The sequence below is a fragment of the Rhinatrema bivittatum genome, chromosome 4, assembly GCF_901001135.1.
Source record: "Rhinatrema bivittatum chromosome 4, aRhiBiv1.1, whole genome shotgun sequence".
NCBI lineage: Eukaryota > Metazoa > Chordata > Amphibia > Gymnophiona > Rhinatrematidae > Rhinatrema > Rhinatrema bivittatum.
The window spans coordinates 134,020,324-134,043,861 of NC_042618.1; the positions used below are offsets into that span (position 1 = coordinate 134,020,324).

At 45.2% G+C, this 23,538-nt stretch overlaps 1 protein-coding gene across 7 annotated transcripts in view; it reads right to left on the reverse strand.

Annotated features, from left to right (window-relative positions):
- The window catches only part of GPHN (gephyrin), a 1,154,395-nt gene that overhangs the window by 426,208 nt on the left and 704,649 nt on the right, over positions 1-23,538 (reverse strand). For all 7 annotated transcript variants that reach the window (XM_029598877.1, XM_029598878.1, XM_029598879.1 and 4 more), the window contains one exon: positions 21,912-22,046. In XM_029598877.1, the coding sequence (XP_029454737.1) occupies positions 21,912-22,046 (135 nt within the window). The remainder of the gene's footprint in view (positions 1-21,911; positions 22,047-23,538) is intronic.

A 23,538-nucleotide genomic window follows, 5' to 3' on the forward strand; every position in this document is an offset into this window, starting at 1 on the left:
GACCACAGAAGACCAAGAACTGATGAACAAGAGACACTGCAAAGCTTCCAAAGGGAAGACTGAAGAGCCCCTTTATAGGGCAGCTGGGGATGTCAGCTGAGGGTACCACGGGCTTTCCTGCTGTGGGCCCTTTAAGTGCAGCCCAGATGTGCATTCGCATAGAGAGATGCCAACAGGAACAGTGACACTGAGCATTGGTGGCGTTTCCTGCTATGAGCACTGCAGAAGCAGCGTTGGGGCAAGTGAAGCTGCTTGCTGGACTTTCCTGAGAGCAACGAACCTAACACATGTATCTTAGAGCACACCAAAGTAAGCAGCACTGCTACTACTGCAGAGCACAGAGAGAGGGGAACCCCCCCCCCTCCCCCTTAACTGCTTTTAAACAGAGAGTGGTCTGTGACGGCCTGGAAGGAAACAGAGTTAGTTTTTTTCCAATGGATTAAAAAGATAAGCTATGTCCACAGTGAGGGCTTGTAACACAGTATAGTTAGAACTGGTGAGGCAGGTTTTGTTTTAACTTATTTTTTTTTGAGAAAAAAAAAGTAGCAGAGAGAAAAAAAAAGAGAAACACCGTTGTGCACTGGGCTTGAGCAGGACGTTGCCCCAGCAGAAACTGAAACTGCTAGTGTGTGCACAGGGCCCTGGCCTTCAGCACTGAGCTCAGGCTCTGAAGAAAATAAAAAGAAAGAGCCGCACCAGGATTCAGACAAGGGAAAGCATGATTCCAGTAGACGTGTAGGCGCTGGTTCAGAGCTTACTAGAAGGGCAGAGGTAGCTACAGGATTGCCTTCTGAAGTACCCAATTCTCGGGGCTAAACCCTGTGGGAAACAGGAAGCAGATGGGGCCTGTGTAAGTTCCAGTATGGCTACAGGAAAAGCAGGATTGGACATAGGACAGCTGGAAGCAGAGAGAATACCACAGCTAACTAAGTCACTTGTCTGCTCTACACTGCTTCAAGAGAAATTGAAAGTAGCAAGGTAGCTGACCTTAAACCAGGGCCTGAGGGGCAAAAGTTCCATGAGAAGTATATAGTGAGACAGGAGATGGCCAAAAGGAACCAGATGATCTGGGAGTCACACAGTGCCTGGTTACAGTCCTCCTGGCAGAGATGAAGAGGGAAGCCAAGGGAGCACAGCAGCTCATTAAGCCTCAGGACTATAGTACTACACTTCTGAGAGACTCTGCTCCACAGAAGGCTGAAAGCAGCAGCGGGGCTGGACCTGAAACAGAGCCTGAGTGGCCAGAGCCCATAGAGGAGTCCCAGAGATGTGACCCAGCAGTACCGCAGTTGGACGTACTGGGAAGCTCTTAGTGGAGCTAGATGGCTGGCCCTGAAGAAGGTGGCATGGACTACCCAGAGGGCAGTGGCCAGTTGTAGCCAGCACTGATTGACCTCTGGGAGGTGCTACAAAGGAACTAAATCCAGATGCCTGCACTGGGAAGGAGTGCCAGAGGAATGAGAATCTGCAGAAAGTGGCTGAGTTACAAGGGAGCCCAGAGAGTGAAGTTGTGGAGAACCCGGAGTCATCACGAGGGGCCATGGAGACCCCTGCAAGACTGGTAACCAAGCAGCCAATGCATGGCAGTACAGAGAAGTCTCACAAGGTACTGCAAGAGTTACAAAGTCGAGTGGTGGATCTGCAGATGAAGGTGAAAGCAGAGAAGTAAGGTACCAAGAAGGTACGCCACCAAGCAGAAAAAGCTAGAAGAGGTCTTCAGGATGGATCTGAAAATGGTGGCATTAGAATTAGATGGCTGCCAGCAGCCCAGTGACAACCACATGGAGCCAAAGGACCAGGTCTTCAGGATGACCTCCCAAGCCCGGAGTGCTCTGACAGAAGCAGAGGATGCCTGAGCAGCCAATGAGCAGCTGAGACAGGAGCTGGTGGCTGCAATATAGACTCAACACTGAGCGAAGGAAGGCATATGAGGTCACAGTCTCTCATAGGAAGCACAGTTGGTGGCTGTAACTAAGGAGCAAGAGAACAGCCAGTTGGAAAAGGAGCAGCTCTTGTAAAGTATAGCCCATCTGCAGTTAACCAACATTCCGCCAGAGCTACATAAAAAATAAATTACAGCCCTGTGAAATAACATCATACAGCTGCAGAGATAGCTGAAGGAAAGTATACAGAGCCATGATCAGGAGCATGCCAAGACACGGGATCTGGATGTCACCATTGTTGATCTTCAAGCCCATGCACAGAAGGTAGCCCTCAGTAAGAACAGGGCCAGAAAGAGAGAAGAGGCAGCCCAGCAGAAGTGGGCAGAGCTGACTAAAGTATCTGGGGTACTGAAACAGCAGCTAACGGACTTGCAGCGCTGGACTGACACAGTACATAAGTAAACAAGACCACAGAGAGACAGTGACAATTCTAACAACCACCACACAGGTACTGCAGAAACAGGTGGCACAGGCCAGAAATGAGTGTGTTCAGAGGGATATTACAGCTCTGTGGGCAGCCACCAAGGCACAGAACCAGGAACAAGAGCAATGTCTCTAAGACACGGTGAAAGAGCTCAGGCAGCAGCTAATGAACCAGAAGAGTTACAAGCTGAGTCAGGAGACAGTCATGGAGAAACAACAGGAGAATGAGAAACTGCAGGCTGAACTGTTGTCAATTTGGGGGCAGAAGCATGCTTCTCATACACTGGGTGCAGAAACTGAACAATATCCCGCAGAGCCAAGAAGAAAAAGTAGCATAGTTGGATCATGCGTCCTGAGAAAAGTTTTAGGCCTTTAAATACGTGCTACGGAAGGAGGCAAGGGAGAGAGACATTACTGCTATCCAGACTAAGGACATGGGCCTAGAGGTATACCCTAAGCCTGCAAGGTAAGGAAGTACTAAAGCTTCAGCAGGACTCAGTGTCAGCTATACTAATATTTGTGGTGGACACTTCTATCGGTCTGGTAAAAGGAAGTAGTGGAGTGCCTGACTGCAGGGAGAGGCAGGAGCAGTAGCAAGGAGACAGAAGCACTTCTTGGGAGGAAGGGAAGCAGGCAGCTGCTCTCTGCCCTCCAGCAGCTTCTGAGACTACTGCTCAGTCTCTCTTCTCCTTCCCCTTCTTTTTCCTTACAAGCCCCTGCACAGCTCCTCGGTTCCTCAGAATTCTCCAGCTTTCCTTCTCCCTCTCCCACCCTCCTCACAGGTGCTCCTGTAGCTACTGGTGTTTCCTTCAGAAGCAAGCACCGTCCCTGCTGCAACTCCACCAGGTAAAACAGCTTTGGGTTTTTCTTTATATATTGGAGCAGCTGAAGGAATCCCAGTTGGCTTTTCTTTTTAGTTCTGGACCAGATAAGGCTTTTTCCATTTACCTTCTTTCTTCTTTTATCTGTTTAACCTAAACGGCAAGTTTTTACTTGCCTGGAAAAGGTTCCTCCTTCTCTTTTAGGTCCCTGTCAGGTCAAAACAGTAAAGTGCGGCCGCGGTTACCCTGCTTCTAACCCGCCTTCTACTCACAATTTGGTCGCGTTAGTCCAACCCACGATTCACTATCCCCTTTAACCCATTCTTAACGCCTCTTTAAATCAACGGGAAACCCCTTCCGCCCGCGGCATGTATATGAGATGTAAACGATCGGATTAGCTATTCTCTCCCATACAGTAACGCGCGCCCAGATTATCGCTTTTTAAACCTGCAGTTTTGCCGCGCGTTTAACCTGCTAACTTACCGCCTACCCTTACCTCTGCGTTAGAGGCAGGGGTAAGGGTAGGCGGCAAACTTTCCCCCAGCCCTCGCTCACCTGCCCTGGCCGCGTCCATGGGTGCCGGTCTCCGGGGCAGCCCAGTCCTCTCTACCCTCCTCCCGAAGCAACGAAAAGCGAAAAAAGCGAAATTTGGGCGCTCAAGTGACATTTGAAATCCCTCGCGACTCGACATGTAAAGTTTAACTTACTTTTCTTGCAGCCCTCCTCCGGAGACGGACCGCGGCTCCCCTGCCTCCCGGGGGCTGCCCCCTGCCTCCCGGGGGCAGCCGGCGGCGAAAGCGGCCCCCGTCACTGGCGAAGATGGATGCCTGCACGGGCCCTCTGCCACGATCGCTCCCGGGCGAATTGTTTACTAAAGTGCGGCCTCTCCTCCGAAGCTTCTTCGCTCTTCCGCCATGACGTCAATTTTTGCTGGCTTGGGGGCCCGAATTGACATCATGGCGGAAGAGCGAAGAAGCTTCGGAGGAGAGGCCGCGCTTTAGTAAAGAATTCGCCCGGGAGCGATCGTGGCAGAGGGCCCGTGCAGGCATCCATCTTCGCCGGCGGCGGGGGCCGCTTTCGCCGCTGGCTGCCCCCGGGAGGCAGGGGGCAGCCCCCGGGAGGCAGGGGAGCCGCGGTCCGTCTCCGGAGGAGGGCTGCAAGAAAAGTAAGTTAAACTTTACATGTCGAGTCGCGAGGGGATTTCAAATGTCATTTCAAATGACATTTGAAATGACATTTGAAATGACAGGTACCAGCACACCCAGGATACTGTATAGGTGCTGTATAGCGCTCTATACAGCACCTATACAGTATCCTGGGTATAGTACAGTATAATCTAACAAGAATGTACATTGTACATTGTTGTTATTTTATTATATATACTGTACTTTGTAGTTATTTTATTATAGTTCCATGTATTCATATTTACTCAGTTAATCGACTGTTACTTGTAAGGGCCCCGCCCAAAAGTTAATTGTTTGATGTAAACCAATACGATGTGCGAACGGTTATCGGTATAGAAGACACTTTAAATAAATAAATAAAATAAATATACAGTAAAACGGATTGCGCGGGCCTAACGCTTCACAGACGCTTCTTGGACGCGGCTTGCATTTGCAAGCTATTTAAATACAGTATCGAGCGGTAGGTGAGCCGGACTGTGCGTGCGGCAAACGCGGGTGCGCCCGGCACTAACACAGCTCTTCCTACCGCTCCTTACTGTATTGGCCCATGTGTGTGTTTGTTGATGTGAGTGCCCCACCCAACTGAGTAATTTTCCCCTTTTGATTTAGGTTTGCTTTTCCATTCTCAATAGCCAAATAGGCATTTAATTTCTGTTTTAACCCCCCTTCCTTCTTTCCCCTCCTAAGAAAGCCTAAAAGGGGTTTTTTTTAGGATTTTTCCCCCTTTTTTTAAAAAAAAGCCTAAAGGCTCTAGGCAGTACTTAGTTTTTTTTTTTCCTCCCCCTAATTGCCACACTCTGCCTGAGTGCAGTTTAACACAGGATTCATTTGGCTACTGACTGCAGCTAAGTCAGGCTTTAGGGATGTGCACTCGTTTAGGACGAATTAGGAAATTTCAGCGAAATTGCCTAATTCGTCCTGGTTCGGGGAACCCAAAAACCGAAACAAATTTTCCCAAAATTTTGGGAAAATTTGTTTTTTTGGTTAATGTGCACTAATGGGAGTTAGTGCACTCTAACTCCCATTAGTGTGCGCTAACGTTAAAATGTTAGCGCGAACTAACAGGGTCCCCCGAATTTCAAAGGCCCGAACCGTGGAAAATACGAAATTTACTGCGGTGGGCTGAAAACAAAGCACATCTCTATCAGGCTTACCTTTTTTCTTTTGTTTTTGTTTATTTTACCCTTTCCCTCTCCGGCTCTCACACAATTTTTTTTCCACCTTATAAGCCATTACTGGATTTGTACGCACACACTCCTCCATTTTTCAAATATTTTTCAAGGTTTTCTCTAGCATCTTACATTTCAGAAAGATGGCCAAAAATAAACAGGGCAAGCAAGCTGAGCCAGATATATCCACATTCCCACCAGTCAATGAAGTCTTGAAGGCTTGCGGCTACACAGCAGATGAGACACCAGCCACACCAACCATCCAGTCAGCTACAGTATCAATGGCACAGCCTATCCAAATACAACTAGTTCCAGCCCCCCCAGCTCTCGGGGGTTTTCAACGCACTACCAATTATGCAAATACAATTTCAATCACTCCATCTGGGCCCAGTAGTCAAATTCTGTCTACCACCAAGCCTCAATTTCCATCTCTAGGCAAGAACATTCAATACACTCGAGTGCCCAGGGGACCCCTCATTTTCAGAGAGGGCCTGTAGCATCTGCCCCATGCACAATTGCTTTCATCCCTCTCCAAGGTGCAAAGCAGAATTATGTCATCACAGCCCCAGGAGAGAACAGACAGAGCCCTTGTGGCTCTGTAACCACAGGGGAGACAAATACCAGACAGGAAGGAGTGAACACGCTGCCCTGCAAGAGATTAGGAGGGCTCTTCACTCAACCGTGCACCGCCCTGGGAGAGAACACGACTGCATCTGGCGCTATCTTGCAAGGAAGCAAGACACATCCTGGCGCCAGGGTGGATGGGACTCAACCTGGGGCAGCTTCAGCGCTGCCCACCACGGTCGGGGATAGGATGGGATCCAGTCTCAAGTTATCAAAAAGGACCCCCAATTTGGGTGTCATTGCCACAGAGGAACTCGTTTCTCAGCCCAGTCTCACTGAAAAGGGTGAGCTAGGAAAGCAGGGTGAGCATAGTCAAGGGGAAAAGGAAGATGAGCCTGTCACACCCCAAGAAGAACTGTGCTCACCCTGCTGAAACAGTGTGGAAATACGATCGATGAAATTCCATCCAAAAGGCCGAATCCACCCACATTCAGCAAGCGTAATATCATGTTTGGTGACCATGTTGTGCCCCCAGCTGGAGCTCCTCCCTTAGAGGAAGAGATTTGCTTGACACAAAGGGAAGCAGAGAAAACACTCGATCTTCAGCTTGGAGGAGGACATTTCTCCAAGGGCTAGCTGGGTAACTCCATACCCGATAACCCCCAAGTTCTTGTATGCGGTGTTGGCGGCTAGTGGCGTGGCTACATCCCTCCTACAACCTAACGGTATTATTCCTAGCGGAGTCCGCTGCCCCATGCTCCTTGGTGTGGAACCACAGGATTACACCTTGGCCATGGCGAAGTTGGTAAGGGAACAGAACATAATTGCCTGTGGAAAGATGATTTGGAAAGCTGTCTTATTCCTGACTTCCCTGGCAATTACCCACCGAGCGCTCGTGGAAGGGCTGGTGGTTAAGGGGATCTTCCATTCCCTTGAACCCCTGGATGGCCTGGGCATCCAGGTCATCCTCTCTAATGTTCCCCCCTTCCTGCCCATGCATGTTCTGGAGTTGCCCCTTTGTACCCTGGGGGAACTGAGATCACCCATCTCAGTTCTCCCCATGGGGCACAAGGACCACGCATTCCGCTGGATCCAGTCTTACAGGCAAGAGGTGTTGCTTCAGTTGTTGAACGGCCAGGAGGAGGCTGAGTGGTGGCTCACCATCCCTCACAATGGATACATGTACCAAGTGTACTACTCTGTGGGGGAGGCGAGGTGCTACACATACGGGGAGGTGCCCAAGCATTATATCGAAGGCTACTAGCATCAAAGTCACACCCCCCCCCCGAACGACCGCCGAGTCAAGCATCTCAACCACAGTGACCTCCTTAGCCCCTCCAACAAAGGCCTTCGATGACACCTCTGACATGCGGGGTCCCAAGGAGGGCACAGCCCCGGAGAAGCGAGGCAGGAAGTTCCCTAACCCCGACCCCAACTCCTCTACCCCTGTGAAATCGTGAGCCCTGGAACAACCCGTGAGCATCCAGGGTCAAAAGAAAAAGGCAACCCCCGCTGATCCAGCCTCTATGGCAAAAATGGCTCCTAAAATCAGGTCCTGTGAGACCCTCATCAGCCAAATCCGGCAATAAGAGATTAGAGTCTGGGGCAGCGGAAACCAAAGGGCCCAAGAATAAGAGGCCCTGCACCCTGACCTCAAGCAACCAGGAGCAGGAAAAATCTCTGACTGAACACAAGATCAGGTCGGAGTCTGAAAATGCCAACAGTAGCTCCTCAAATGAAAATGTCTACACTAAAGCTCTGTCTGGGGGTACCCCGAGGTCACCTGAAGATGCACCATCTCAGGTGATGGAAACGGAGTAGGTGGCAGGAGAAGAGGCATTGGATAGTAGCATGAAACCAACTGTTACCCCTAACAAGAGCAGGAAAGATGTCAAAGGTATACCAGGAACGATCTACCAGACCCCATTAGAGCCACGTTCACTGAAACTAGCACTGAAGTAGGTCGAGCTGGTATAAGCTTCAAAGAGGCAGAGATTTAGAAACACTGAGGATACTAGGCAGGTCGTGAAGGGAGAAGTATCTGAAGTGGGAAGAAGCGAGGCTTGCGCTACCACGTTCCAAAGTACTGAGTGGAACCTGCCACCTTCCTCACCTGTAGCATCTCCAAACTGGGACGTCCGCATTTCCCTCCAGTTTTGGGTTTGAGACCTTCCTAACATCACCGGGTCTCAAAATCCAGAGTTCTGTGTCAATGCTAGAGGAATTCCCAAAGGCAGTTTTTTTCTCCCCTCCCTCTCCATCCAACATTGGCCACAGAGCAAGCTTTTATTGTGGTCGGGGAGGGGACTCCCTCAGGCGGTATGACCAACAAAGGCGGGGAGCCAGGTGAAGCCCCAGGGACTTGCCCCGAAGCAGGGTAGGGAAGGAGGGAGGGGAGGAGGTGGGTCCAACCCAATTAGGGGAGACATCCTATCCACATGAGATGCCAACAGAAATATTGATGCAGCCGGACCCGGGGGGAGGGCAGGTAGAGCTGCCTAGCAGCGCCCCTGAGGGCTTCCTTTCAGAAAGGAAACCTCGAACCCCCCCCCCTTGGTTTTCTCTGCGGGCTAATTATGCCCAGATTCCCCTATCCACATCCCCTGATCTGGATGCTTTCCTCCAACAACTGAGAGGAAAGATAAGTAGGGTGGACAAAGCTCTCAAGAGATGGCCAGGCAAGAAGCGTCTCCGCATCTCCGCCGAGGCCCTACTGGACCACCTCTTGAAGAGCGAGACCGCAAGCTTGACGGTCAAAAAAGGAGCTTGTCTGTTCTGCTTGAAACTATAGAACCTCCTGTGAGGGGCTTAGGTATGCGGCAGTTTAATCTTGACAGAGGATAGCTTTGACGTTCAGCACCTTTAATACCAATAGCTGCAGGGAGAGTTTTTGCAGGAGCTGGGTACTCTCCTTTCTCTGGAGAGGAGGGTACTCTGTAAGTCTCCTGCAGGAGACTTGCACCACTCCAGGGAGTGAAGCCAACTGGCTCCTGGAATGGTCCGGCAGGGCATTTTTAAGCCACTCCGGACGTGCCGGGGGAGTGGTCATCCTGCTCACGGAATCCCTGCAGGCCAACATGCTGAGTGTATGACCCGTTGTGCCAGGCCGTTTGCTACACTTGCGGCTCCTCAACTGGGACTGCTTGATCAATTTAATCAATGTGTATGCTCCAGTCGAAGGAGTCACCAGGAGGGCATTCTTTCGTCAGTTGTCGGCCCTAATGCATACCTTGGATGCCGCTGAGGAAGTGGTGCTTGGAGGTGACTACCTGCACCCTTGAGGCCTGCAACCATCAGGGGCGGGAACACCACCCCTCCTCGGTGGCATGCTTGGGCGAGACGGTTAACCGATATTTGGTGGCTACATCACCCGGCTGATTTCAACTCCTTCACTTGTGCCCCGGTGGGGAAGTGACAAATCAGTTGCTCCTGGATTGACCGGCTGTACATCAGCAGCTTCTTAAAGTCATGAGCCCTCTCAAATGCCATTGAGGCAGCAGCTTTCTCGGATCACCACCTGGTGGCCGTGAAGGTGAGGTTCGACTCAGCCGAGCCTCGAGCCACCCACTGGCATTTCAATAACTCCTTACTGCTATTAAGTTCACTTAGAGAATAGCCACTGACATTAGCAATGGTAACATGGAATAGACTTAGTTTTTGGGTACTGCCAGGTTCTTATGGCCTGGATTGGCCACTGTTGGAAACAGGATGCTGGGCTTGATGGACCCTTGGTCTGACCCAGTATGGCATTTTGTTATGTTCTTATGGGCTTCGTGGCGGTGGTCCAAGGGTTCTGGGTGGAATGGCACACCTTCAAAGTGGAATTTACCTCACAGAGCCTACGGTGGGATGGGGAAAGTCCATCTCAAATGACTCGGTCAAGATTACCCCAGAGGCGACAACAGACAGTAGGACCAAGAGATGGAGTGCCTACAGGGGGAGGTGCTGCATCTCAAAGCCCAGCTCTCTGATGTTACAAACCAGGCTCTGCGACACGAGTACATGGAGAAGAAGCATACCCTCCGCGTCACCCCGAGGAGCGGAGAGGCCAGGGGGGGGGAGCCTTTATGAGGTTGTGGATCCAGTTCCTTTGGGTAATGGATCTTGGCTCGCACTTCTTCTACAGGTTAGAGAACAGAAGGGGTGCTCAGAAGCAGATACTGTCTGCCAACGGGGCTCTCTTCACGGACCTGGAGAGAATCTGGGCAGCGGCTCGAGACTTTTACTTGACCCTATTCTCTCCGGAGCCAGTTGACCCGGACTCCTGCAGGGTCTTATGGGAGGGGCTTCCCACCATCAGTCAGAACAGCAGAAACCGGCTAGAAAGACCCCTTGGCTCTGGCTGATCTTTCTGAGGCTCTGAGCCAGATGCCCTGCAACAAAATGCTGAGCATCGATGGCCTGATGGTAGAATTCTTCTGCCAATTTTTTGATCTGCTGGGACCCGATCTCCTGTGGGGCCTAGTGGAGGCCCTGGAGACTGGAGAGTTACCGCTGTCGTGTCGCCGTGCAGTATTGACCCTGCTCCCCAAAAAAGGGGATCCGTGCGACTTGCGGAACTGGCGACCAGTCTCCTTACTTTGCATGGACTATAAAATCCTAACAAAGTGCTTTCGCAGAAGTTAGGGTCCGTGCTGGACCAGGTGATCCACAGAGACCAATCCTATACAGTCCTGGGCCGCTCGATCTTTGATAACATCTTTTTAGTCTGGGACCTGATCCACTATTGCCGTAGGAAGGAGCTGCCGGTGGCCTTATTGAATCTAGACCAGGAGAAAGCCTTTGACAGAGTGGATGTCTGGTATCTCATGCAGACCCTGCAGGAGTTCGGATTCAGTACCGAATTCGTGGGTCTTCTCCGCCTCCTGTATTCATCTGCTGAGTGCTTAGTCAAAGTGAACTGGTCCCTAACAGTGCCCCTGGTCTTTGGAAACGGAGTACGTCAAGGCTGTCCCTTGTCCAGGTAACTGTATGCGCTGGCCATCGAGCTTTTCCTGTGCCTTCTTCGCAGGCAGCTCACTGGCATAGTGCTGCTGGAACCTCGACTACAGGTCACTATCTGCCTACACTGATGACATGCTCCTCATGATCAAGGATCCACTTGATCTGGAGAGGATGCGAGCCTGCCAGCGGGTGTATTCATCCGCATCCTCCACCAACTGGACGAAATGTGCAGGGCTTCTGATAGTACTGTAGAGGGAGAACCTTGACTCGAGCACTGTTAATAATTTTTCATGGAGCTGGGAAACCATAAAATACCTGGGGGTCCATTTTACCACTGAGTAAACCACGGCCTCTGTGAACTGGCGAGAACTGGAGAAGGTGGATACTTTCCTGAGGTTGTGGTCAGGACTGTTATGACTGGTGTCCTACCATGGGAGAGTCTTAGTGGCGAACCAGCTGGTGTCCAGCATGCTGTGGCACCGGCTGACTGCCCTGAGCCCGGCTGCGGAGTTTCTTGCCCGCACCCAGAGGAAGCTGCTGGATTTCTGGGCCAGGAAGAAGCATTGGGTCTCTGCGGGAGTTCTAACCCTTCCTGTGAAGGAAGGTGGACAAGGCCTCATGTGCCTGAAGAGTCAGGTATACACTTTCTTGCTACAGACCCTGCAGAGATTTCTGTATGTAGATTCCCCTCCTCAATGGCACCTGCTGGCTGCTTTTTATTTTCGCCAGTTGGGCCGGTTGCTCTTTGTAATAAAAGAGCTGCCAGCCCAACTAGCCAGTTGAGCCAGTTGGGCTGGCAGCACTTTGTAATAAAACCAGAAGAGTATGCTGGTCACCTCCTGGTGCTGCCACCTTTCTCTTGAGACCTTAAGTCTTGGCGTATGATTTCTGCTTCGAGGGGGATCAACTGACCCCACGGGAGACTACCGTGAAGAGCCCCTCGTCTACAACCCCACTCTGGGTGTGGAGATGTTGGAGTTCCCTGTGATATGCAGTCAATTTACCTCAGTTGGAATCACCAAGGTTGGCCACCTTATAAAGGCCGACCGCAATTCATGGGTGCCCTGCCGAACTGGCACTGTGAACTAGGCTTACAGACTTAACATCCCTAGCTGGGGCCGTTCGTGCGATTGCTAACTGTGCCCCCATGATACTGTCCACCGTACTGGAAGGGGCTCCACAGGCTGGAGGTCCTTGCCCATCTTCCCTCCTCTGGACCTGCACATAGGCCCCACCATCAGAGTTCCCCCGCCGTCCACCCCCCCCCCCCCCACCCCAAAGCCTAAGCAGGCTACACGAGTTTTCACCAGTAGCCTTTGAGGCGTTGCCACAAAAGAAAATTTACAATCTATTGCTCCATAGCATTCATTTTCTCGCCTTGGTCTCTCACCCAGATACAGGCTGGCACTCCCTATTGGGAAACAGGGCAAGGCTAAGATGGAAAAAGTTTTATAGTGAATTAACACCGAAGCACTATGGAGAACTTTCATGGGGCAATGTGCAGGCAATGTGCATAGGGAGCATGCTTGAAGCTATCATTGGCATGCCACCCCTGTGCCCTTTTTGTTCTTGCAGGGAGTCAGTCCAGCACATTTTTTGCAGCTGCCTGAAGCTGATTCCTTTTCTAAGCTTTCTAAAAACATTGCTGATCAAATTTTGGCTTGCCTTTTCACCACACCTTCTCATATATGGGCAACCAATAGGAAAGGCCCTGAAGAAAAGACAGAAAGACCACCTAGTCAATTACCTTCTAGCAACAACTAGGCAAACCATTAAATGCACTAGAGAGGAAGGAAGAGCTGGTGGAGAAGCAGTGGATTCGAAATCTATTTCAGATCAGAAGTAAGATCAATGGTACAAATGGAACACCATTGGACAGTCACTAACACCAAAGCAAAAGACTTTTCTCAAAAATGGGCTATTCAAGATGTCCTCTGCTACAACCCCCTCCCCCACTTATAATTTAGTTTTGCATATTTAGACCCTCCCCCCTTTTTTCTTTATTTCATTTATGTTTTTGTTTTGGCAGTGGGATCCTTATACCAAGAGTGGTAACATATGATGATTAACTAAAGGACATCCGTTATAAATGGGTAATTCCTTTCTGCTTTCGGGCAGTGTGTAATATGAATACTTTACCGCTCCTTTCCTCCCCTGAGGGCAGTGAGTGAGAGCTGTGAAGAAGTGCCAAGCCTGATGCTAACTAAGGCAATTAGTTTTATAGTCAGATGTGGGGGTTTTTTGTGTGTGGTGTCCCACAGGATATGGGGCCACAGCATGATTGCTGTGTCCACATTAAAAATAGGAGAAGTACTATCTTATTGCTCTCACTGACAGCTCTGCAGGATGGAGCTCTCAACTCCAAATCTACAGTAGTGAAGGAGACAATATTGGGGGTGCGCTCAAGCACCTACAGAGCTGGTACCTATGCACCCAATCCTCTGCCCTTGTTATTCTCTTCTCTCCCCTTTGTTCACTGCGGCATGATGGAATTAGAAGTGGCTATTGATGTATTTGATGTCACAATATACTTTATTTATACTGTACCACTCACCAGTACCATTCTACTATTGACTGGGTTTGCCTGACACACACACACACACACACACACACTCAGTCAAGTTGACATACTGTGTTTACTTCAGTGCTTAGCAAGCAGTGTCAAATTGCCAAGCAATGTTAGCAGCTTTTTAGTAGCACAAACTCAGTTTCTGTCTAGCTAGTGACTAGGGTTACCCCTCACAGTATGTGCAAAACTCTCTCTCTCACAAACATACACATAAATAGTATATGCAGTGTATGCATGTGTACTGCTGATTAACTCTTTTGCATGGACAAAATATTGTAACAGAAAAGATACAAGTAAAGCAGAGCTTCTGTTCTTTCTCTGCCAGTCCAGCAGTGCACACTGTGCAATCAGAGACAAAAACATCACTATCACAGTTTTTTCATTGGTTCTAGTCTTTGCCTTGCTCTAATGAACAGATGAAATGAAGTAGTACCTCTGTCTCTCACTCACAGAAAGAGCAGTGCCCTGTGACTGCAGCAATGAAGATAACAAAGAGCCCTTTGCCAATGCCAAAATTCCTCTCTCTTCTTTTTTAAGAACATGTTCTTTGATTCTAAGAGAGCTTCTGAAAAGACAAGCTAATGCTTAGACCTTTCAGTGGAACAACATCAGCATCACTTGATCCAAATGCCAGCTATAAGCTATTTAAAAGAATGTTTCACCTTGATTGGTCCTCTGTCCTGCCTACTTGCTTGCTTCTCCCACCTTGGTTCCAGCTTGGCTACTACTTCACACAGGCACTAATTGGTTTCTATAGTTACCAATCCCACAGCACCATTTTTCAATGGGCCATAGACTTGACTAGGAAACAAACAAAGGAGATGAAAATTTTCATTTAAATTTGTGGATACCCTCCATTTGTTTCAGAGGTCCATGAATAAAACAAAAATGATCAAATTTGTTGCATTTTACCCATTTGTTTCAAATGAATGCACATCCCTACTACATATGATAAGAATCTACCCAGAGTTCCAGTCAATCTCATCTCTGACAGTGAAGGTACCACTTAGAAAACTTCATTTTCTGATCAAAAAGATTGAGCAGAGACATATGGAATTAAATAACTGTAAATAAGGTAGTCTCAAACCAGGTAACACTTAAAGACTTGATTTTCAAAATGATGTACATAAAAATGTGTTTTACGTGTGTAAGTGGCATTTTGAAAATCAATCAGGGGACAGTGTGTGTAAAAATACATATGTAACTCAGATTTGCGCCTACTTTTACATGCACTGAGAAAGATGCATTTTGGAGCAGAGTTGGAGTGGAAGTGTGGCTTTCACACATACTTTTTGATTTTAAAAAGAATGCACAAAAGTTACCCCATACAAGTTACACCCTGTATGGCGCAGGTATAACTTTGTTCAAGGTAATTTGTGCTTGTACTTGGCCAATTATCCAAGGATTCTCAAAGCAAATGTATGCATTCAAGTTCATTTTGAAAATATTTGGTAAACTCCAAGAGCACACACAGACTTTACCACTACGTGAGTCATTATAAAATTACCATCTTGAAAACTAACAATATTTTAAATTGCATGTGGAAGATGATTGGCAACCAACAGAAATAATTTGGTGCCAATGAATGAGAAGCTGCATTATGAACTGATTTTTCCATATAATTTTTTGTGGCAGCCATGATAATTATAGTTGTCTATACATAATGTAATAAAAGCATGAATAACCATGCCAAATTAGGATTGCCTGGTATAAGGATGGAGATGCTGAACCTGCCATCACTGTAAATAAATGAAACAACAGACATTTGTGCTTCCATAGATAGAAATAAGCTCAAGCCAAACCCCAAGCTGTGTACTTGATTACTGAGTAGGAGTACAATCCAGTTGAATATTGGATCTTCAAATTTTGAACAACTGATTTACCAATTCACAGAATTTCTGTCTTTTTTAGATTAAGCTTCAGTTTATTAGCTTTCATCCAATTTACCACATCATCTAAGCATCAATTTAATTTTGAGACAGCCTCATCAAAATTTAGAATAGTATATTATTAAGCAAATTTTCAAAAGGGTTATTCATGGAAAATTAGCATATATGCACGTAAGTAGCCTATATATGCGTACATGTTATTTTATAAACATTGAAAGTATGCACATATTTTCAGTTTTGCATGCACATTTACCTATATAAAAAAGGGGCATTCTTGGGGCATTCCAGGGTGGGGCCAAGAGGTGCATATAGAAGTTGCTATGATATAAGAGATTTATACAAATACATTAGGCAACTTATTTATGCAATTTTGTACCTGCTAATTAGCTAGTGCAATTGATATCAGACTTCTCTGTTGTCTGCTGTTTTTGGGTGGGAGGCCCGGGTGAATTGGGGGAGTTCAGGGTGAAGTAATAGGAAGGTCGCAATGAACTGGCGACAGATAGCGTGAACTGGCAGATGTACTGGAAAGCTGGTGATTTCAAGTAGGTGCGCATAATTGAAAATATACCTGCCTCTACATATAAATCAGGATTTTACACATACATGGTATAATTTTTTCATGCATATGTATGTTTATAAAATTGGTAAAGTATGCATTTTTAATGCATTGTAAATATTCTATTGAAACATATACACATTTTCAGAGCTGGTCTACATGGTATGTTATAAAACTGTGCAGCAACCCATTGCAGTTTATGAAATACTAGGATAAACCTCTGCACATCCACTTACACTCACAAATCCAGTAATGTGAATCTATTTGAAAGTTATCCTCTATCAGCATAAATATAGTGACATACCCCAAATTTTGAATAACCAGGGATTTCATATAAATATTAAATAACATAGGTGACAGAATTGATACTTGGGGACCCCATAGGACTGGTGAATGGACATAAAAAAGAAGAAAAATCCCATAAAATCACCATCTCCCCTTTAAATATAGGTAGAACCTGATTTAGCACAGTTCCCCCATGCCTAAACTTGTTAAACAGCTTAATAAGATGTTATGATCAACAGTATCAAAGGTTATAGATACATCCAAAAAAAACCCCAACAGGACAATATCTCCTTGGTCTAGTTCGTAATAAAGGTCATCCAATAATATAACTAAAGCTGTTTCAGTACCAAAACCTGGCCTAAAATCAAACCGAAGAGGGTCTAAACAATTTGGGCATCTAAAAATTTGTGGAATTGCATGGCTAACAAGCATTCAATTACTTCCCTAAAAAGGAATACTGAACACTGATCTGTAATTCTCTACATCACAAGTCATCTCCTAATCAAAGACTTGACATCCATCAAGAGAAACTATGCACAATTTAACTGCAATTCACTAGCTATTATATGGATAGGCATCTCCAGTCTTAGGGTGCCACAAACAAGCCTGGGTTTTAGGATATCCACAATGAATATGCATGAGATATATTTGCATACAATGGAGGCAGGAAAATATACCTCATGCATATTCATTGTGGATATCCTGAAAACCAGACTAATTTGTGGCACTCCAGGACCAGAGTTGCCTATCCCTGAGCTATCAAATTATGAGTCAAGAAATTCCAAAATTATAAGTATGCTTGCGAGGTAGAGATTTTATATATATATATAAAATGTTGTAAACCTCTTTGGGTCATTTTATTTTTGATACAGGCTGTATACAATTATGAAATAGAATAAGCTACTATTCGGGCTGCTCGCTAAGGGCAAACTCACTGCACATGATGTTTCCCTTCTTGAATGCATGTAACTATAACTTAGTTTATTGCCCTCAAAAATCTATCATGAATGCAGATGCCCTAAGCCAATTGCAGAAGTGTTATGAATTTTATATTCTGCCATAGCCAGCAATTCTGATGCTGAAAGCCATGCTACACATATAGACATCATATGTATAATTGCTATAGCAAGAAATCATGCTTAGTTGCAAGGAACAGATTATTGAACACATCATAAAAAAATTCAGTACAGTCAAACTTTGTAAAATATACAATCAAAGGCACATTACAGCCATTGGAATTTACAAACTTCAGGGGACCACCCAAGGACAAGTATTCCTTATTGTTATTGACTTGTTTCTCTAGGTGGCTACACATTGCCCTGGTCAGAATGATTCTATAACTAAGCCATGCTATTTACAATTGATGGAATCCAGACATCATCATCTTGGATAATGGTGTTGTGTTTACATCTGAATAATTTAAACCACTTGTGAAATATAATTCAATTTATCATGCAACCATTGTACCTTTTCATCTTCTACCTCTCTGCCACCTACTCTCTAAGCTAAAGATCACACATTACCTCTATGCGGACGACATACAAATCCTCATTCCGATCACCGAATTTCTACAAAAAACCCTAAGCTTCTGGAACAACTGCCTCCATTCAATCTACATGCTCCTCTCCAGCCTCAATCTAGTCCTCAACCCCAACAAGACGGAAATCCTCATCATCTCCCAAGAGGACAACAATCTACTCCTAAATGCACCAATTTCCATGCATTCCGCTAACTTCAATCACTCGCCCCATGTAAGAGATCTTGGCGTTCTCTTGGATAACCAACTTAACCTTAAAAAATGTGTAAACAACACTACTAAGGAATGCTTCTTCAAACTGCAAGTCCTAAAAAAACTAAAACCCCTCTTACACTTTCACGATTTCTGTCTGGTACTCCAATCCATCATCTTCTCAAAGATTGACTATTGCAACTCTCTTCTTCTTGGCCTTCCCGCTAACACCATCAAACCCTTACAGATGCTGCAGAACTCTGCCGCCAGGATTCTTACGAACACAAAAAAAAGAGATCACATCTCCCCTATCCTTTATAACCTCCATTGGCTCCCCATCAAATACAGAATTCTCTATAAAGTCCTCACTATAATTCACAAATCCGTACACAAGCTCTCCTCCATTGAGCTCACCATCCAACTACGTCCTCATAACTCTGTCAGACCGATCAGAAGTGCCTATCTAGGCACCTTATACACCCCACCAGCTAAAACATCCTTAAGGAAACGAGCACTATCCACAGCAGGCCCCCCACAATGGAATACACTCCCTCCGGACCTCCGTCAAGATCCATGTCCTCTCTCATTCAAAAAAAACCTCAAAACATGGCTCTTCAAACTAGCATTCCCAGAATGAAGACTTCTGTTCTTTCTGTTCACTCGAATGGACTCTTTTTACCCCGGTCCTTAAATATGTTAATTGGTCTTATTAAGTAATTAACAATTTCCTTGTGAAGTATTCATTTATTAACTATTCATTTATTTATTAACTATTATGGTTTTTTCTTATTTATCTCAACAGGCAAGTTCGCAGCCCTGGTTCTTCCTATTATTTACTTGTACCTCACTTTGTTCCATGTAATACTCAAATGCGATGTTTTGTTTACTGTAAACCGGTGTGATTTGTAGTCTCTACAGGAATGTCGGTATATAAAAGTTCAAAATAAATAAATAAGTAAATAAATGATCAAGACAAGCAAATGCTACAGACCTCTAAAGATCATCAAAAGAGATCAGAAATCAGTAAATTAGATGAGCTAAATGTTGCCCCAGGAATTAAACAGGATAAAGTCCAACAGAAATTTATTGTGAACTAATGCTAAAAACTTGATTAGATTACTTACAACCAGGCTGCAGATCTTAATGAGAAGCAAGAGCCTACAATTGAGATACAATCATCCAAGTTTGAAAAGGATGATCCAGTCTTTGTAAACTACAGCTCTGGAGCAAAGTAGGTGGCAGCCAATGTATTCTATCTGAAAGTATATTCTATCATTTGTTTCTCTGCCTTCCACTGAACTCCTATGTGAGCAGTGTATGCAGACCTTAGTTCTTGAAGAAACTTGTATTATAATTTCTGCCTCTCCCCAATTAAATCACAGCAGTTCAACTCAAGACATTATAATAGATGTTCTGTGAGGTTTTCCTCCCTTATAAATAGTTTTGTATTCTTTCATTTGTAGAAAAAGAACACAGCTTGTATCTTCAATATACACAAATATATGCATATTCATTGTGGATATACTGAAAACTCATCTGCTAGTGGATTCAACAGAACAGATTTGGGAACCACTGACTTACAGGATGCATGTTAACTGATCACTAGTGAGTCAGCTAATCTAGGACCCATTGTTATTGAAAGAACATTTCAGAAAATTTGACCCTCTTTTTATTCTTGGAAAAGCAAAATTAATGTTTTCATCTTGGCTCTGCAACTTCTAAAACAAACTTTTAACAAGTATCATAAGACTCTGCTAGAACAAGTTGATTTTAGAAGTTAAATTAGCATTGTAACATGCGCAAATCAAAATTCAGGTATGTTCCATATCACAGCTGTAATCATGCATTGCAATGACAGTGTGGCACAACTAAAAAAAATCTGAGGAGGAACACCGTGCATTAAAAAAACCACACAAACAAACAACCTTCCAATCTTTTCTACCAAAGAGTTTACTTCATGCCATCAAATTATAGCACTATGCACCTGCATGAGCATTACAATAGAAAAAGAGATGCTAACAGCCCTTTATTATGAGGGGCATCCCATATTTTGCTAAAGCAATTTCTATTGCATTCAGTATGGGAACTGTTTCTTATTTTTCAGTGACACTGTTGTTAACCCTAAACGGGTATGACTAGTTGGTTATCTGTATTTAAATGTTTAAATAACTAACTTCTGGGCATTAATTCAATAGGAATGCTTCCATATTGGATTATTCTGAATAGAAAGGATGGCCCTGGCTATATTGATACATTTTGTTTTAGTGTTTTATATTTGGTATTAACAAACTGTATTGTTTGCCGTGAAAATTTGACCCATGTTATCTCTGCTGCAAGAGCTTGCAGGTGATTAAAATCTAATGCAAATAAAAAAGTTAAACAACACAAGATATGGCTTTAGGCTCTCTTTACCTGTACTTCTCAGTGGCTCATAGCTACATACTAAGAAAATTAATTCTCAAACTGCTAAGCAGCTTCATGTTATTTTCATTTACTTTATTTCCTTTGTGTACTTTGCTCAAAAAGGTGATGTTATTAAGGAAATCCCTGGGCTAGCAGCATTTTGTCCTGGCAAACTAATAAACCAACACAGCAAAGGGCATTAATGAATCACTTTGCAATAATGGTGGATTGTGTTCTGAAGTGTACCTTACACTGCTCAACAAGATCACTTAATTTTACGACAATCAAACAAGCAGTTTATAAACCTGACAGTGAGTTCTTTAGAGAGCTTCATATGGATCGTTCTAGGTTAATCTGATTTGCTGACAGAAAAGAATACGATAGAAAGAATAATATCTTGTCAAATGTCTGGAATCAAGCTAGCAAGAATAATCTGTAAGTGTCATAATATGATCAAATTTAACACTATATTTAACTGCCTATCACAAATTTGTTAAAAATAATACAAGTGTTTACAGACAATACATATAAATTATATATATCACTGACTGAATACAGTTTGTGAGCATTCTGCAATAATTGGTTTATAACTTCACAAGGCCATCCAACTAAACCAGATTATTAAAGCACATGCCATATAGAGTTTACTGCTATTACCAGGACAAAATTGCATTATATATTATGGATCAATACATAAAAACAATACAAATTACAGGAATAAGATCATCACTTGGATGAGAAAATCAAACACTGCAGATTATCTATATGTATTAAAAAAAAATGCTGTATAGTAATCCCAAAGGTTGGCATTAAAACTTTCTGGTCAGTGTAGACTTGTTTACAAAATTTGGGGCAGCAACCATAAAAACAATTGTTTTGCAAACAGTTTTGGCTTTTAGAAAGCTTTTATTGATCATTGGAGGATGAATATGTGACAGAAATCTGACTCCCTCCCATCCCTGCACAGATTTGCATTCCAATCCACACAATTTTGTTTCTGCATTCCTTTAGGAAAGTCTTTTAATTAATCTTTTAAAGTAGGAAATACTTTAAAAAAGATGTGTCCTTGGTACCAGAGGGGTTAACAGCCTTACATTGCTGATTGATAGTGTAAGAAGAGATAACAGCAGAAAAGACCTCAGTGCAATAAGTCTTACTAAGAACAGACAAGGACTTCAGCCTAAATCAGTGGAAGAGAAGAAAGCCTACCCTAGACTATTGGTATCCTACCACAGGCCTAAAAATATAGTTTGTGTATCTATGTGTGGGACTGAAAGGCATTATCATTCTCTCATTTATCACATTTAACACTAATTATAAAGCAGGATAATCTGCATGCAAGAGGTAATCTTCAGCAGCTGGAAGAAAATATTAGTAAGTCATTAACATGATTAAAAGTCAAGAGTGGCACCCGCCAGAAGCTACTTACTTTTGGTGTCGGGCAAGAAGCTGTGGAGAGGCGAGATGTGGCCTGAGCACGTGGAGATTCTGAAGGAGTGGTACTGAGGGATGCTGTGTCACGTGGAAGCACTTGTACACCACGAGAAATGATGGAATCTGGAATCTGAACAGGGGAGAAAACATAGGAGAATGTAGTAATCTGAATAAACAAAGCATTTAAGGGATGCCCCATCAACATATCAAGTTTAAAACAGCATGGCAATAAAACAGCATGGCTTTACATTCTGCCTATCCCCACTCCTTTCTCACCTTGCTCATGATTGATTTGTCTGAAAGCATGAACGAGGTCTCCTGGTATGAGCACACTAGCAATCCAGCTTCAGCAGCTGACAGAAACTTCAGGTTGCAGGACAATTATTCAACTGCATTCTTTGGCTCTGCACTATAAAGTTCATCATTCCTCTCTGTATTAAATATTTATTTATATTTAGGTCACACCTTTTCATTGGTAGCTTAAGACAAGTTACAGTCAGGTATAGTAGATATTTTCCATGCCCTCAGGCCTGATTTACTAGGCATTTTTCAATAGTCACTGAGGCCTGGATTCATCACAATGCTTTATTGTGCAAATAATGCATGCGATAAACAAAAGGGGCATGTATATTCAAATTGCCGACCTGCCACATCGCATCGTGAAATAATGTGCGCCACGGTGTGTCATCATGCCCTGCGGTAATTTTTCCCACTATAAAAAATAACTTCCTACAAGTGCCTGTTTGAGGGTGTGTCAGGCGTTTGGAAAGTGATGGGGAGAGTAGGTGATAGTTGGGAGTTTACATTTAGCGAGTTCTGAGTGAGGTTTCTCATCTGTTTCCCTTTCCCTTAGTCTTTTGTGATCTTTGTTAGAAAGCAAGTTTTTGTCAGTTTGTCCTGTTTGTCTGTTTTTGTGTGTGTGGAGGAGCGGAGGTGGAGTGTGTGTGCATAGACAACGAGTGTGTGTGTGTGTGTGAAGGAGCTTGTGGAGAGGATGGTGCCTGAGAGGCGTGAGGAGGAGGGCAGGAGTGCTAGGAGGAGGAGTAGGGACAGGCACCAGAGTAGAGAGAGGTAGCAAGGAAGGGATAGGAGAGGGCGGGAGGGGGAAGGGGCTAGTTAGGCGAGTTTAGGGGAGGAGTAGAACAGGCTAGGGATAGACAGAGAGGGCAGCAGGGAAGGGAGTCGGTAGTGCAGGGGGGCAGGAGGGGAGGGCAGAAGGGAGGGGGAGGGAAGCGGGACTCAAATCAGGTCCATTAAGTTCAGCACAGAGGAGAACGACCCGGTCATTGCAGAGGTACTCCAGAATTATCCCTATCTGTTTGGCAACCGGTGGCCAAAACTTCCAAGGCATCGAAGGGGCAGATATGAAGAAATATTGCCCAGTCCATTACCCAGGGCAGTGGCATTGGAAGAAGTGCAGAGCAGGTAGCCCATCGATACCGAGACATTAAGGCCCAGCTCAAGGCCAAGGTGGCAGCGAGAGCCAAGTACCACCAGATGACAGGAGGAGGAGTGCCCTGTCTGATATAACCCACAGACATGGAGGATCAACTGATGGAGAGGCTGGGACCAGACATGTTCAAGAGCATGCCTGAGCAGCTGGGTAGGTAGCCACGGGTGCA